Raw genomic sequence first — 17,343 nt, 5'->3', positions numbered from 1 at the left:
TTTCTGTACACGGGAGTTGGCAAGCATGAGTGGATCACGTGTGCGGCCAACCAACCCACAAGCACATCCGAGAAGCTGCAACATAACGAATAAAGTAGCCTGTACCAGTGAACGTGGACAAGTGTGATGCAAAAAGGTCAGGCTGCAACTCACCAGAAATTGTGGTCAACAACTGCCTGCAGAACTACTGAGTGCCACCCTTGCGATTCTAGTAGGCCGCGGGATCCACATTGGGGTGATAATGGGAATATGTGATCCATCGATGGTGCCAGCACACATTGGGTCACCCCTTTCTGCAAAGTCATCAATTGTCTCCTGGAGGAGTGTTCCACTTAGCAGGGAGATTAAACGCTTACTGAGAATGCCCTTCAAGGCTCCTGTCACCTCCCTACACACAGTGTTGATGCCTATCCCGAAGATGGCACTGATGGATCGATACTGACAAGGGGTTGCATACCACCACAGGGCCACAACCAGTCAAATTCCCAGAACCAATGGATTCAGCCCATCTGGTCTATGAGGCTGCAGGTGAAGCTCAGTGAGTTCCAGCACGAAGTTGAAGGTGCTCCGCGTCATACGGAAGTGCCTCCTCCACTCGTCATTATCAAATTTGGTGATGACATTACTCCAGAATGCAGCCCCCTGGGATCTGTTCAACCTCCACAGAGACTGATTTTGATCATGACCAGCTGAGTGAGATGAAGCATTCATATCTACCTCCATCTGCGTTGCCTACGCTCCGCAAGCCTTTCCACCTCCATCTGCTGCCTCTTGTCAATAACCTTTGCAGGAAGTGTACACTGATTTCACTTGCTCGTGTTCAGATCGCATGGCGTTGATAAAACCCTCAACAAATTTCACGATCTCAAGGATTTTGCGTATCTCGTCCTGGACGTGCACACAAGCAGACAACATCCCCATAAACATTTCCCTTCTGTCCTCCATACTACCGATTCTGTGCATCAGCCCGACGCACTTCTATGACGTGAGGGCTGCGTGGGCGGGACTAGGCAACTGTCCCAAGTAGCCGGCTTTCGCTGCTAGATGACTAGCAGTCAGCTGGCACGTTTAGGTGCCAGAAAGCCGTCCATTCAGTGGCCACCTAAACGTGCCAGCTGAACTCCGTTAGCCGCGCCTGCAGATGGGTAATCTTCATTGGGACACCTAAAAGCGGCTTATAACTTGTGTTGCATTTGCAGTAAGCTAATTCTGACAGTGCCAACAAAAGTTTGTTACTTCACTCACCAGAACAGCAGGAGCAGTAGGCATATGGAAACATAATTACATGCTAGTTATCCTCCAAGTTGTACATTATCTTGACTTAAAAACATGACTGCTGCTCCAGACTGGAACTTTGACAGCACTCGAGGATACAGTGCTCCAAATAATTTCACCAGTTGGAATGCTTTTTCAGCAGATGAAATTGCTCTGGTTGTTGACTTATCACTGACCCTGGCAATTGGAGTTGAGAAAGGGGTCAGGTTCATTTTGGTGAGAGCAACATCCTGTAATGGGGTGGAGGAAGGGTAGAGAGGAAGGGAGAGAAATGTCAATAAAGTGGATATTACTGCAGACTGGCACTTGTTTTGGTCTGTCTTGGGAAATGGATATTGCTGGGAAGCAACTGCAAGAAGGAAAAATAACTTTTTCTAAAAATAATATGCTTGGTGAATAATTATAACCAAGAAAAGAGATTGTTTGAAAATGAATTTGTTTCCTATGTTTAGGTAACATGCCAGCTCTAGACCACTTACGATTGATGGAATAGGGACAGCATCCCAAGTGGGAAGTCTCCCACTCATCTAATAATGGAGCCTGAGACTACAGCAACTACCATTTTGGCTTCAGTCAAAGAACAGGTATGATAGATGTATGTAATTCTGATTGTATTTAATTCTAAATGCAAGGATATAAATTGGACAGAAGGCCATCCGCCAGTTGAGCCTGCTCTGCCATTCAACAAGATCATGGCTGATCTGACCATGGGTTCAGCTCCACTTGCCTGCTGCCTTTTCCCCCCCCCATAAACCCTTAATTTTTAATTGTAAATCTCTCATATAATGAGACTACCTCAACTATTGTTATCAGAGAATTCTACAGATTTGCTATTCTTTAGAAGAAGCAATATCTCAAGATTCTGGAAAGTAGATTTGTCCCCAAGTTCTAATCTTGACTACCTGTAGAAAGACTTTGTTTCTATTTTATCTATTCCTTTCATAATTTTTGGTTTATATAAGATCCCCTCTTATAGACAAAGACTGTTTAATCTTTCCCTGAATGCTACCCCTCATTTAGAACCATAAAACTTTACAGCATAAAAACAGGCCCCTTTGGCCTGGACCCACTGACCTGCACCCAGTCCATAGCCCTTCATACTTCTCCCATCCGTGTATCTGTCCAAATTTTTTTCTTGAATGTTAAAATTGAGCCTGCACTCATCAATTTAGCTGGCACCACTTCCACCACTCTGAAAAAGTTCCCCCTTGTGTTCCTCCTAAACTTACCCTTTCACCCTCAACTTGTGTCCTCTGGTTTGTATCTCGTGTGAGAAAGCCTACCTATTATTTACTCTGTCTATCCCCTCAATTTTAAATACCTCTATCAAATCTCCCCTCATTCTTTGTTCTGGAGAATAAAGTCCTAACCTGTTTAATTTTTCCCTGTCACTCAGTTTCTGCAGTTCAGGCAACATCCTAGTAAATATTCTCTGCACTTTTTCGATCTTATTGATATCTTTTCTGTAGTTAGGTGACCAAAACTGCACACAATACTCCAAATTTGCCCTTGACAATGTCTTGTAAAACTTTATCATAACATCTCAACACCTATACTCAATACTTTGATTTATGAAAGCTAATATAACAAAAGTTCTTACAATCATATCTACCTGTGACGCTACTTTCAGGGAATTATGTATCTGTATTCCCAGATCCCTCTGTTCTATCACGCTCCTCAGTGCCCTACCATTTACTGTGTATATATTTTCTTGTTTTGTCCTTCCAAATTGCAACCACTCACACTTGTCTGTATTAAATTTCACCTGCCATTTAACGTATGGTCCAGAATCAACCCGGTGAGCCATCTATGCACAATCTCCAAGACCTGTACAGGCATAGCCTCGACTGTATAACACGATTTTGAAAACCCCAGGCTTTCATTTGCCCTCAGGCAGACAATATAGGTCCATGGATGAACACAGACTTGAGAACAGTTTCGATCCCAGAGCTATTCGAGAATTAAACTCTGCCAATTATTTTAATGCTGCTTTTTTATTGTTTTGTATGTTGTTGTATTTGTGGAGCACCGCAATTGCACTTATTAATTGTTTTACACAATGAAAATAAAGTACTTACTATAACAGTTTGAAATTTCTAACCCACAGTTTTTAATTTGCAACATTAAAGTTGCTATTTAAACCACCTAATAATATTTTGCAAGACTCTAGTTTCAAATATTTGAAGTATAGGTGCTGAGGTATAGAGAGAGTGAGTGGCTATGTTGAAAGTTTATTGCTGCCCCTGTATCATCCTGCAGCATGCAGCTCTCTGTTCTGATGTGGCAAACCAGTGAGTTTCCAAACCACTGAACAATGCCAGTTTGTATGGAGGGGAACCCCTGGAATTTTCTGCAGGATAGAGTTAAGTGGCTGCACTATCCCATGGTGGTACTGATCTTATTTTAGTGGAAGCCACGTGGGTGATTTGATGCAAATCTACATTAGACTAATATTTTCTTAAATAAATTATGTTCACTTATTGCCAATAAAGATCATTTTTGTATATATCCCTTTTTAGGATTGGAACGTATTACATTAAAATACATTGTAATAGTTGTTTGAACAGTGCAGTTTTCCATAGGACTGAACTAACTTGGAACATACAGGGTATCCTATATATCCTTTTCTCAAGTAAGGATGAGAACTGCACACAGTAATGTTATGAGCCTAGAGAACCTCAAAACCAAGCAGCAATAGAAATTCACCAAGACATATGTTTACTTAAAGAAAAGTTGCTTTTAATATCTTTAAACATGAAAACAGGATAAAACTCTAACTTATGACTATTAACTTTAACCTAACTCCCTTCTAATTCTAAGTGCACGTTTATGTAAGTTTAGAAAAGTTCCTTGATTTACAGACAAATCTCACTTCTCACTCCTCCAAGTTTACTGGTTGCAGGCAATTCTTGTGTTGTGCACAGAATTTAACATTTATGAATTTCACCAGGCTTTGATGCTTGGTGACCGCTCAGGAGGGTTCTGGTCGGTTTTCAGAGAGAGATTTGTTGCTCACTGGACACCTACAACTGATTCCTTCTGATCAGCCATTTCAGTGTCTTGCGGAAGAAACTTTCCCCATCAGGGTTTTCCAGATGATGACCTCTTTCTTTCAGGTCACCATAGAGTTTCTTTTCTGTTTCCCTTATATGGACCACAGGGGCTTTGACCAGGCTGAAGTAAGAACTCGCAGCCTGTCTTCAAAATGGGGGGTTTTCTACAAGCTTGCCAGCTTGTCCTGTTCCAGTCCCAGCTGCTGCTGCCTAACTGTAGAACTGAATCCTCGCCCTCACCTGCAAAACCACCCGACCCTCTTAGAACAGCCAACTGCACTCAGACTGCGGCTCTGGACCTAATCTTCTGAGTTTGTTCATCTGTTGCTTTCCAAAACAATAATCCATTACACCACAGCATGTCCAATTAACTTGCTTGAGAAGTCCTTGTAGGCATTTTTCAAAGGCACCTGAAGCCGGGACTGTCTGGCTTGAGCAGAGCTCTGGCATTTTAAATGAGATCTGTTTTGAAATGTTTGTACGTGACCTACACTTTTTAAAAAAATGTTTTTAAAACCTGCCACAATTTATCTCCTTTAAAATTTATCTATATACAATAAAAATATAACCTAATCTGTCAACAGTTCTCCCAAGTGCAGCCTTACTAATACACTGGAGCAACAATACCCCAATTACAGCAGAATCTTCCTGTTTTAAATTCAGTCACTGTTCAAGTTTATCATCTGACTAGACATGTGCACATAACTCATGACAATTACAGATAAAAATATAATAAAATGAAAACAAATATTTCAGAATAATTTATTTATTTCAATCTTAAGAGACAAAACCACAGGATACCATTCACAAGTCACATTACCTAAAACAAGCTATTTTCCAGCCTGACAGTTCTAATTTTGATACTCCCATACCACTTCCTGATGGTAGTAGGTCAAAGATCCTTTGTGCTGGATGGTAGGGATCCTTGATTGTTCTTTGAGCCCTGTGTTTAAGTAATACACCTGTTCAATGTCATCAGTAGAAGAAGGAGAGACTCCAGTGACCTTGGCTGTTTGAATGATCCTCTGTTTTGACATTTGGATTGATACACTGCCGCTACCATACCCCGTAATGAAGAAGCTAAACATGACATTTTCAATTGTAAAATGTCAAGATGGTGGGGGGGGTGGGGGGGGGGGGGGGGGGGCTTTCCCTCTTTTTATAGGGAAGGAGCAGCTATGAAAGATTCGGATGCCTGGTCCTACTGGCGGCAGCTCCGTACAAGCCTGTGTTTGTCAGTAAAATCTTGCAACGTTGGGGTCTGCACCCAAGATGGCGGTGCCTAGCTCAGCAGCAGCCACAAGAGGTTGCAGACTCTGGGGAGCAGGGCACCAGAAAGTGGAAGAATACCTCCCAAGTGGAGAGGGAGAAGCAGAGGACCCCACACAAGCTTCATGCTGCTGGAGTCTGGCTTATAGGAACCAGATATGTCAGAGTTGGAATTTGAGAGGGGGCTGAGGTTTGGATCTGGAGCTCGGGTTGCCGATTAATCAAACAGGAGCTTGTGTGGCCACAGAGGATGCGGGAGTGCTATAAGCTAATCCATAGGCCTTCAGTGACTCTGAAAGGGCTTACTACTATCTTTCTTGCTGTAAGGTGTGCCAAGAGACACTGATGGCAATTGTTTGCCTTACAGCAGGCAGAATGCATTTGTGTAATGCATGGTTACAAAACAACAAAGGAATCTTGAATCTTGTACATGTTATAGCTTTTGAACCCATGAACTTGTTAGGACAGGCAACTCCTCTGTACAACCATTCTGATAACAGAAATTCACCCTTATGGAATTCACAAATCACTACCCCAAAAAACTTAAAATACTGCCTAACTGTAGAACTGAATCCTCGCCCTCACCTGCAAAACCACCCGACCCTCTTAGAACAGCCAACTGCACTCAGACTGCGGCTCTGGACCTAATCTTCCGAGTTTGTTCATCTGTTGCTTTCCAAAACAATAAAAGATGCTAAAGAAATGACAATTTGTCCATTTTTATTTTTGGTCACCGTGTGGTTGGACATTGTTATGTGGATACTATGTCAGTTGGTTAAGCAGTCACTTCCGAGTCCTTTCTTTCCCTTGATCTTTACTTCTGCTGAGCCACCACGCTTTAACCCATTACTCCTGTGAACTTGTGCAGCAACACCTTTCTCCCATGAACCCCAATCTTCATCCCATCTCTCTATCCCACTTCTGAAACCTTTTCAAAATCCGTGAACCATGTGCATCAGAGAAAATTCCTCTCAGTTGAAGAGAGCATCCCATAATAACTTCTTATGAAATAGGATTCAACAGGAAATGGTGTTGGTTACAGAAAATTGTAAAATGGATTTTTAGGTCTGCAGCCCCTCTGTAGTATGCCCCAATTTATCTCCCAAAAACATATTTATATTCTGTCAGAGGTTTAGTGTCACCGACATTGAGCAAATTCCATGTAATTATTTTAACCATTCTAGTTCACATAAATTATCAAAATTGATTTGTAGCACTTTAACAAAATTTATTCCATTACCATAATTTAGAGCCTGCAGCAACATTGTTTAACTTGACACATGATGAGTATCTGGTGAAATGGCTTTCTATTAATTGAGCTCTGGCTAAAGAAAAGCAGGCATTTGAGGCTCCATTTAGAACATGTTTAAAATAGCAGTGAAATATCTTTTTCTTCAGATGTATTTGAGTACGTTCAGGAGAGTATGTATTTATAAATATTTGCCTTTCAGCTATTGGTTAAAAGAGTAATGCTCTTCAAATGTTTTCTACATATCCAACAAGTTGAATGCATGAAGGAGTGTGACTAATAATGGATAGAATTTTTGCTGATCAAATCTGTCAAAATACAATTTATAATTTGTTTTGGATTGTGTCCTAATTATTTGTTTTGATGCTAAGGTTTTTGTTTCAATCTTGCCTTCACTTTCAGATGTATAAATACCCTTGCCATTTTCTGCACATCTGGAATAGGCAAGTTGTATTATTTAATACATTGATAAAGGTCATTAATAAAGGCCAACCGCTCAGTCCAAGAATCCACCCTGCTCCAGTTCCCTCAACAGCCCTTGAGTCTAGACCTGGATGAGGTCCTTACCCGGGAAGAGACATATAAGGCAATTGAACAACTGAAAAGTTGCAAAGCAGCAGGTATGGATGGAATCTCCCCCCGCCCCCCCCCCCCCCCCCCCCCCCGCCCCAGAGGTCTGGAAGGCTGACGGCAAAACTCTGCATGCCAAACTGCATGAGTTTTTCATGCTCTGCTGGGACCAAGGAAAGCTGCCTCAGGACCTTCGTGATGCCATCATCATCACCCTGTACAAAAACAAAGGCGAGAAATTAGACTGCTCAAATGACAGGGGAATCACGCTGCTCTCCGTTGCGGGCAAAATCTTCGCTAGGATTCTCCTTAATACACTAATACCTAGTGTCGCCGAAAATGTCCTCCCAGAATCACAGTGTGCTTTCGCGCAAACAGAGGAACTACTGACATGGTCTTTGCCCTCGTACAGCTCCAAGAAAAGTGCAGAGAACAAAACAAAGGACTCTACATCACCTTTGTTGACCTCACCAAAACCTTTGACACCGTGAGCAGGAAAGGGCTTTGGCAAATACTAGAGCGCCTCGGATGCCCCCCTCAAGTTCCTCAACATGGTTATCCAACTGCACGAAAACCAACAAGGTCGGGTCAGATACAGCAATGAGCTCTCCGAACCCTTCTCCATTGACAATGGCGTGAAGCAAGGCTCCGCTCTCGCACTAATCCTCTTTACTATCTTCTTCTGCATGATGCTGAAACAAGCCATGAAAGACCTCAACAATGAAGATGCTGTTTACATCCGGTACCGCACGGATGGCAGCCTCTTCAATCTGAGGCGCCTGCAAGCTCACACCAAGACACAAGAGCAAGTTGTCCGTGAACTACATTTTGCAGGCGATGCCGCTTTAATTGGCCATTCAGAGCCAGCTCTCCAGCGCATGACGTCCTGTTTTGCGGAAATTGCAAAAATGTTTGGCCTGGAAGTCAGCCTGAAGAAAACAGGTCCTCCATCAGCCAGCTCCCCACCATGACTACCAGCCCCCCCACATCTCCATCGGGCACACAGAACTCAAAACGGTCAACCAGTTTACCGACCTTGGCTGCACCATTTCATCAGATGCAAGGATTGACAACGAGATAGACAACAGACTCGCCAAGGCAAATAGCGCCTTTGGAAGACTACAGAAAAGAGTCTGGAAAAACATCCACCTGAAGAAAGACACAAAGATCAGCATGTACAGAGCCGTTGTCATACCCATGCTCCTGTTCGGCTCCGAATCATGGGTCCCCTATCGGCATCACCTACGGCTCCTAGAACGCTTCCATCAGCACTGTCTCCGCTCCATCCTCAACATTCATTGGAGTGACTTCATCACCAACATCGATGTACTCGAGCTGGCAGAGTCCGCAAGCATCAAATCCACGCTGCTGAAGACCCAACTGCACTGGGTGGGTCACGTCTCCAGAATGAAGGACCATCGCCTTCCCAAGATCGTGTTATATGGCGAGCTCTCCACTGGCCAGTGAGACAGGGGTGCACCAAAGAAGAGGTACAAGGACTGCTTAAAGAAATCTCTTGGTGCCTGCCAAATTGACCACCACCAGTGGGTGGATATCGCCTCCAACCGTGCATCTTGGCGCCTCATAGTTCAGCGGGCAGCAACCTCCTTTGAAGAAGACCACAGAGCCCACCTCATTGACAAAAGACAAAGGAGGAAAAACCCAACACCCAACCCCAACCAACCAATTTTCCCTTGCAACTGCTGCAACTCCTGCCTGTCCCGCATCGGACTTGTCAGTCACCAACGAGCCTGCAGCAGACGTGGACATACCCCTCCATAAATCTTCGTCCGCGAAGCCAAGCCAAGAGAAGGAAAGGTCATTCTACTTCTGAGACTGGACTATGAGAATTGGTGAACCTGATGCATTGGACTTGATTCATTTATTGTAAATGTAAAAATCTGAAATTGGAAATCATCCTGATAAAGAGATCAGTGTCACATCTAAGCACTCCAACTCCTCCATCACCATTACAAGTACAGAATGATCGGCTTAATTGAACTTGAGTAGACTTTGCCTCCACCTCCAAGCAAAGTTGAAACATTGAATTTTTTGGGTTTAAAACTTAGAATTGGTATTGTGGACAATACAACAGCTTTCTTAGAAGCTAATTTGTTGAATGATTTTAATCCAATGAATTTCAAAGTAACTTTTGTGAAAAAGTCCCCAAAATGGCACCTTACAGTGGCAACTCATGGCGAGCAGCTCTGACGGGAATAATCAAATTTTCCCATTCATAACTCCTAAAAATCAAACAAAACATGATAAACATAAAATCAAACTTGTCTAACAGTATGGTGGTCCTAAGTTTGCTTGGAATCTGCAATCTCTGTCAACCTGAGGATTCTTTTAAAAAGCTCACGCAAGTTCAACAACTCTGCAGTTTACAACAGCAATTCCGAAATTTTAAACAGCTCCAGCAGGTACAACAACTCCAGCAGCAGACCCACAGACCCAACCACGTGGATTAATTGAGGATGTGGGGTGGAGGGGTGGGAAGTGGCAAAGGCTGGAAGGTCAAGCTGGGACCTGAGGTTTCTGCTCTCTACCATCCTCCTGGCCAACGTACAGTCCTTGGAGAACAAAATTGATGAACTCCAAGCCAGAATTCAAGATCAGGGGGTGCTGCTGCATGATGTGTTTTACGGAAACATGGCAAAAGTTGGACATATCAGGCACGGCACTGCAGCCCAAGGCTACAGCCTCCATCACGCTGATTGAACACCAGAGTCTGGTGTCATCAATTAATCATGGAGCAGCAACATGACTTGTCATGTCCCAGTTCTGCTCCCCTGACCTGGAACATCTGGCGATCAAGTGTCACCCATTCTACCTGCTGAGGTAGTTCACCACCATCATTCTGGTTGCAGTGTAGATTCTGCCCCAGGCTAACATCAGGCTGATACTAGAGGGACAGGGTACTGAAAATCTGCACCAACCAACTAGCTGGAGTGTTCATTGGATGTTTTCAGTCTCTCATTGTGGCAGACAGAGGTTCCCAACAGCTTCCAAAGGACATAATTTTGGTACCCAAGAAGAGTAGCTTGGGCTACCCAATAGCACTAACTTCTGTTATGATGAAATGGTTCAAGGCTGGTCATGGACAGAATTAACACATGCATAAGCAAAGATCTGGACCCACTGCAATTTGCCTATGGTCACAATCATTCCATGGCAAATGCAATATTGCTGGCTCTCCACTCACCTCTGGATCACCTCAAACAGCAATTCATACATACGGCTGCCCTTCATAGACTACAGCTCAGGCTTCAATATAATTTATTCCCTCCGTCAAGAACCTACAAACTCTAGGCCTCTGTATAACACTCTGCAACTGGATCCTTTCTCATTGGAAGACCACAGTCAGTACAAATTAGTAACAACATCTCCTGGTCATCAAAGCACCCCAAGGTGTACTCCCATTATACACCCAAGACTGTGTGGCCCTGCACAATTCCAATGCCATCTAAAAGTTTGCCGATGACACCATAGTTGTCAGCTCATTGAATGGTGTAACAGCATGCTCTGAATGTCAGCAAAATCAAGATGATTGTGGACTCCAGAAGAGTCAGGGGAGCATGACACAGACCTCAGAGGACTCGGTAGTTGCAATGGTTAAGAACTTAAAATTCCTGTGTCATCATCTCCGAGGAACTGTTCTGGAGCCTCCACTTTGATGCAATCACAAAGAAGACTTGCCAGCAGCTACACTTTGTGAAGTGTCTGAGGCAGTTTGGTATGTCACTGAAGACTCTTGTAAACCTCTACATGTGTACTGTGGAGAGCATTCTGGCTGGTTGCATCACTGCCTAGTATGGAAGCTCCAACACTCAGGATATCAATAAACTCCAGAGGGTTGTTGGCTCAACCTGCAACATCACACGCCCAGACTTCACTCCAAGGACACCTTTTTTTAAAATAGCAGTCTCTATCCTCAAAGATCCTCACCACCTCGGACATGCCCACTTAACTTTGCTACCATCAGGGAAAAGATACAGGAGCCTAAAGACGAGAACTCAGTGGCACAAGAACAGCTTCTTCCCTGCTGCCGTCAGATTCCTGAATAATCAATGAACCAAAGACACTGCCTTACTTTTAGTGCACTGTTATTAGCGCAAAACACCAAATTTCATGACTTGTTCATGACAATAAATTCTGATTTACAGAAAAATTATGCAGTGAATCTCATTGCTAGTGATTCCTCAGTCTTCCAGATAGCACCCAGAGTCATAATCTGGCTTTCAATTTTTTAAACCACATTGATACAGCTGAGCATATTGCTATAGAAAATAAGTTTAGCAAGAAATTTAGTCATGTTCAGAGAATAGATGTGCAACATTGTAGTGCTATGCAAGTTATTGCAAAGTTAATGCGTGAAAATTAAGTGGCAAGAATGTTTTGACAGTTTACAAATCTGTCATTGGATTCTTGGTTCTGAAAGCAAATAGCCTTGTACTGTTTTGAAACTATGGTATTGGATAGCAAATTGTACTTCTTGGAGCTATCAAAATATAGTGGGAGGAAGGGTGGGAAAGAGTCGAGAACAAACCAGGCAGAACTGGGTAGTAATAATGTGGCAGGTAAAAGATGAATTTTAAATGAGGGAGGGACATCACAATGGTGATTCTCCTCAGCACTGAACTGTATAGCAATAGGATCATTATTTCATTGCTGTGCAAGCACCAAAGGGCAAGGACTCAGCCCAGGTTCCTATTTTGTGGAGAGGCAACCTGAGGGCTGTGATGAGTAGCGCAGCTTTTGAAAACTCTGAGACACAGGGTTCAGTGCTACATCCTGGCTATCATAATTATTGTAAGACATTGAGTACTGAGAGCAGCTACAATGATTGTTAACTTGGACAGATTCTCCAGTTTCTCAGCACCTCCAGCTTGAATGATGGAAATTCTTATCGATATTAATTCCTACATATTTGATCTCTTCCTTCTGCCATTTAAATTTTGTAATTCTCTTGAGTGTAATCGGTCTCACTCATTAGCATTTCTTCACTTTTAACAATATTTACTTAATAACCAGATATTAACCTGTACTTCACCAATCGAACATTTAATTTTTTTAATGAACTTTCAGGGTTTGTAAGATATATTACATCATATGAAAAAAGGCTAATTTTATGTTCTTTATCATTCATCTTAAAACCCTCAATCTCATTATATCTTCTAATCACCTCTGCTAAAAAGAGATAGTGGACATCCTTGACTAGATGATCTTTCCAATAAAAAAGATTTTTACATTTGTCTATTTGTAATTTCTTTAGCTTTTGGGCAATTATATAATGCTCTTATCCAGTTTATAAAATTTATTGGAATGCCAAAAGTCTTCAATACTTTAAATAAATAGTCCCATTCTAATCTATCAAATACTTTTTCTGCTTCTAAAGCCAAAGCTACTAATGTTATTTTTCTCTTCTGTGCCATATTTAACAAACTTAAAAATCTAACCATATTGCCAGCTGATCTTGTATTCTTAATAAAACCTGTTTGGTCCATATTAATCAATTTAGGTAAATATTTAGCTAATCTGCTAGTTAATATCTTAGACAAAATTTTATAATCTGTATTCAATAATGAAATTGGCCTATATGAAGATGGAAGCAAAGATCCTTTTTGGAATAACTTATTTAATGCAGTTTTAAACAATTCAGGTATTGGATTTAAGAAGTAGAGGTGCTGATATACTTTATTCATGATATCATTAGTATGTTGGAACCAGGAAAGATCCACCAAGATAGTGACTCCCAGGAACTTGCATTTAATCAGCCTCTCAACTTCTGATTTCCCCAACAATCACTGAATTGTATATCTCTGGCTTTCCCTTCCTGAAGTCAACAATCAGCTCCTTAGTTTTGGTGACATTGAGTGCAAGCTGGTCATTGGAGCACCATTCAGCCAGGTTCTCAATCTCCCTCCTGTATACTCATTGTCTTTCTTTATATAACTCACTACTATTGTGTCATCAGCAGATTTGTAGATGGTGTTATTGTCATGCCAAAACACACAGTAATAGGTGTAAAGTGAGTAGCAGAGGGCAAAAAATATAGCCCTTGTGATGCTCTGGTACTGATAGAGATTGTATTATTAACAGGCACCCTGCAATGACTCTGTTCCTTTTCCCATCCAGCTATCTTCTTTCTTTCTCCTAGGTATGATTGTTTCCCTGTACTTCCTGTCTACTCAGCCTCCCAAATATTCCAGAGTTCATCCAACTCCAATGTCAGCTCTAATTCCTTAGCACAGTTGTAGCTGGATGTACTTCTCACAGATGACGTCATCAGGGATATTGTTAGCTTTCCTGACAATCCACATTCTGAAAAAGGAGCACATCCCTTCCCTGGTTGATATTCCCACTATCCATGAAATAGAGGGAGAAAAATATCTTCCCTTACCTAAACCCTCTTGCTGAGGCCTTTTGTAGGATTGTTCTGTCCTCAACCCCTGCTCTTATGGACCCACTCTTAATACTGGCCATTCCATTTAAGCTCCTCTTCCCTTTATTGGCTCCAGCTAATTAGCCAAATAAAAAAACTTAAGCAAGCACCTACCTTGCCCTGTGCTTTTTCAATGCTCATCAAAGTCCTTATTTGTTATCTCAATGGTTAACTGTAAACGCATTATCTGCATGTTAGCTGCAAGGAATGTTTTAATTGCGATAAGCAAGTGCTGAACACTGATGTTGGAAGATGAAACAAAATGGCAATGAGCACATTACATTTTAATGATAACACATGGTATTTTAAATATGATCCATCCAAATGATAAGGAAAAATTTACCTGAAATATTGTGTGCTTTTATTAAATACAAACAATAAAATGGATCTGGTGGGATATGTGGGGTGTGACTTCATGGAAACAACTTGGCATTTGTTGTTTTTGCCCTCACAAACACTTTGTTTTTACACTATGCAGATGGCAAAATCTGGGGTAGAAAATAACTGAGACTTCTTTGGATGGAGGAATAGAGAAATGTTGGAAGAATATTTAGAAAAAATGTTTGTCTTCTCAATATTCATCCAACCTGGATAAAGACTTCACAACTGGTCTTTTTAAAGAAGTCTCTACCTCTGCCAGTTGTTTACCATTGTTCTTCCATAAGCATTTATAAGCATTCTACAGTTTGGTGCCAACATGTGTTTATATTCACTTACATTTTTATGTTTCTGTTGTATCTGATTATTGATCAGTTTACAAATACATTTGGCTGGTATTTTAATCTAATATTATCAATTTTTTGAAGCTGCTTTTCTGATTTTAAAAATATAGGCTGGATGGAGAGTTTATTTTCTGACAAAATCCTAGCTTGAAATACTATCTTAAGAGGCTGCATCAATACATTTGCTATTTCTCATTTCCAGTTCCTTCTGCACAGGCAACTTCACAAGAATCTGTTCTCACCAGTTCTTTTTTTTTAAAAAACAGAGCTACTAAAATCGGTGATAAAGATGCAAGAATTCTATTTCTGCTCTGCCTCTGGCTACCTTGAACAAGAATTGTGTTTTAAATGATCAAGCTGGTATTTCATGATGTTCACAGGTCAACCAATGGATTTGTTTTATAATATTTGGCTATAATTTGGACTTGTCACCAGAACTACTTTACTGAAATCTTCCACTTTGCATGAAAAAATATTGCCATGAAATGACAAATAGATTTAGATCTGACGCTACAACTGTACACTTTCTCAATTACATTTAATTTTGTATTTGAGTTTTTTGTACAAGATCTAAGAAACAGAATGTTGAATCCATCTTGGTAGATATTAGGAATAATAAAGAGGGGGGGGGGGAAATCACTGCTAGATATGTATATATAGGTCACCAATAACATTACAGTGAAACAGCAAAAAGCAAGAGATACCTGTTGCATTTGTTATGGAGGACTTTAACTTACACAATGGGTGAGTCAAGTTGGTTAAGACAGTTTTGAGGAGTACTTCATAGAATGCATCCATGATCACTTTATTGAGTAGCAAGTTACTGAACCTACAAGGGACTATGTTGTATGTCCTGTGCAATGAGACCGGTAAAATTAAGAATCTTGTAATTTGGGATCCTCTCAGAAAGAATGATCACCGTATGATTGAATTTTTGTAATGGAGGGTATAATGATTTAGAGATATAGCATGTAACAGACCCTTCCAGCCCACGCACAAGCCTGCACCACCCAACAGATCTATCCAAAACCAATAAAAGCATAAAGTAAGGAGATTACAATGGGATGAGGAAGGAACTGGCTCGCATGGACTGGGGACACAGGCTATATGGTGAGACAGTTGAGAAACAGTGGAACACTTTCAAAAAGATTTTTCAGTGCCCCACAAAAGTATTTTCTAGTTGAAAGCAAGGACAGTAAGGATGGGAGAACCCACCTTGAATAACAAAGGAAATAAAGGCAGGCTTCAAGCAAAAAAAGCTTGTGTGTATAAAGTCACCAATAAAAGTGGGAAAATGGAAGACAGAAAACTTCAAAAAGCAGCAAAGAACCATGAAGTAAATACAGGTATACACTGTTTAACGTCCATTCAGGCAATGTCCAACTGCATATACATCCGTGGTCCCATAAGGTTTTAATAGAGTTCAGAAATCCCAATTGAAGGACGTGATGTAGTGAACATAACTAGACCTACGTAACAACTTCCCGCATGCAACATCTGTATCTCATGTCTTTTGTATACAAAGGCTTATGTATATAGGTACTGTACTTTCTATCTAACATGGCTCCCAAACGCAGCAAATCCAGTGCTAGTGATAGCAGCAGCATGAGGCAAAGGAGAAGTATCGATTTTTGGATGTGAAACAAAAGGTTATTAATCAACACAAAGGTGGAAAAACAGTGATTGTTATTGCTCTCAATTTAGGCATGTTGCACTCAATAATAACGATGATCCTCAAAAACAAAGAAAAAATTCTCCAAACTGTTAAATGATTGGCTGCACTGAAAGCTACAAGGCTAATGAAAATGTGAGCGGGACCTATATCAGATATGGAGAAATTGCTAATGAAGTGGATTGAGGACCAAACACAAAAGCGAGTCCCTCTCAACACGTTGATGACCATTGCTAAGGCACAAAGCTTGTTCCAGATGCTGAAAGGAAAATCAGGACCAGACTACAATATCTGGGTAGTTCAGGCACTTAAAACCTTCTTTGCTGCATAATGTGAAAGTGAGGGGTGAGACTGCGGTGCTGATGTGAAGGCAGCAGAAGAATTTGTTGAAACTAATTAGAGGCAGAGGTTATTTGACCCAGCAAATTTTTAATATGGATGGAACCTCCTTACTCTGGAAACAAATGCCTGAAAGGACCTTCATCCATAAGGAGGGCAAGTTGATGCCAGGCTTTAAGGCTTTTAAAGAGGAGTGACAGTATGGTTCGGAGATAATGTTGTTGGCTACAAGTTAAAGCCATTTCTTATTAGGCATAGTGAAAAACCCCAGGGCTTTCAAGAACATTAACACCTTACCAGTTTATTCTTTGGCTTGGCTTCGCGGACGAAGATTTATGGAGGGGGTAAAAGTCCACATCAGCTGCAGGCTTGTTTGTGGCTGACAAGTCCGATGCGGGACAGGCAGACACGGTTGCAGCGGCTGCAGGGGAAAATTGGTTGGTTGGGGTTGGGTGTTGGGTTTTTACTCCTTTGCCTTTTGTCAGTGAGGTGGGCTCTGCGGTCTTCTTCAAAGGAGGTTGCTGCCCGCCAAACTGTGAGGCGCCAAGATGCACGGTTTGAGGCGATATCAGCCCACTGGCAGTGGTCAATGTGGCAGGCACCAAGAGATTTCTTTAGGCAGTCCTTGTACCTCTTCTTTAGTGCACCTCTGTCACGGTGGCCAGTGGAGAGCTCGCCATATAACACGATCTTGGGAAGGCGATGGTCCTCCATTCTGGAGACGTGACCCATCCAGCGCAGCTGGATCT

General features: G+C 41.7%; 1 protein-coding gene across 9 annotated transcripts in view; it reads left to right on the top strand.

Moving 5' to 3' along the window:
* pkp4 (plakophilin 4) overlaps nt 1–17,343 on the top strand; it is a 198,259-nt gene that overhangs the window by 37,770 nt on the left and 143,146 nt on the right. For all 9 annotated transcript variants that reach the window (XM_069935461.1, XM_069935462.1, XM_069935459.1 and 6 more), the window contains one exon: nt 1,728–1,859. In XM_069935461.1, coding sequence (XP_069791562.1) covers nt 1,809–1,859 — 51 coding nt within the window. In that variant the 5' untranslated portion in view covers nt 1,728–1,808. The remainder of the gene's footprint in view (nt 1–1,727; nt 1,860–17,343) is intronic.

The sequence above is a fragment of the Narcine bancroftii genome, chromosome 4, assembly GCF_036971445.1.
Source record: "Narcine bancroftii isolate sNarBan1 chromosome 4, sNarBan1.hap1, whole genome shotgun sequence".
NCBI lineage: Eukaryota > Metazoa > Chordata > Chondrichthyes > Torpediniformes > Narcinidae > Narcine > Narcine bancroftii.
This window is presented reverse-complemented; position numbering and strand designations above follow the sequence as displayed.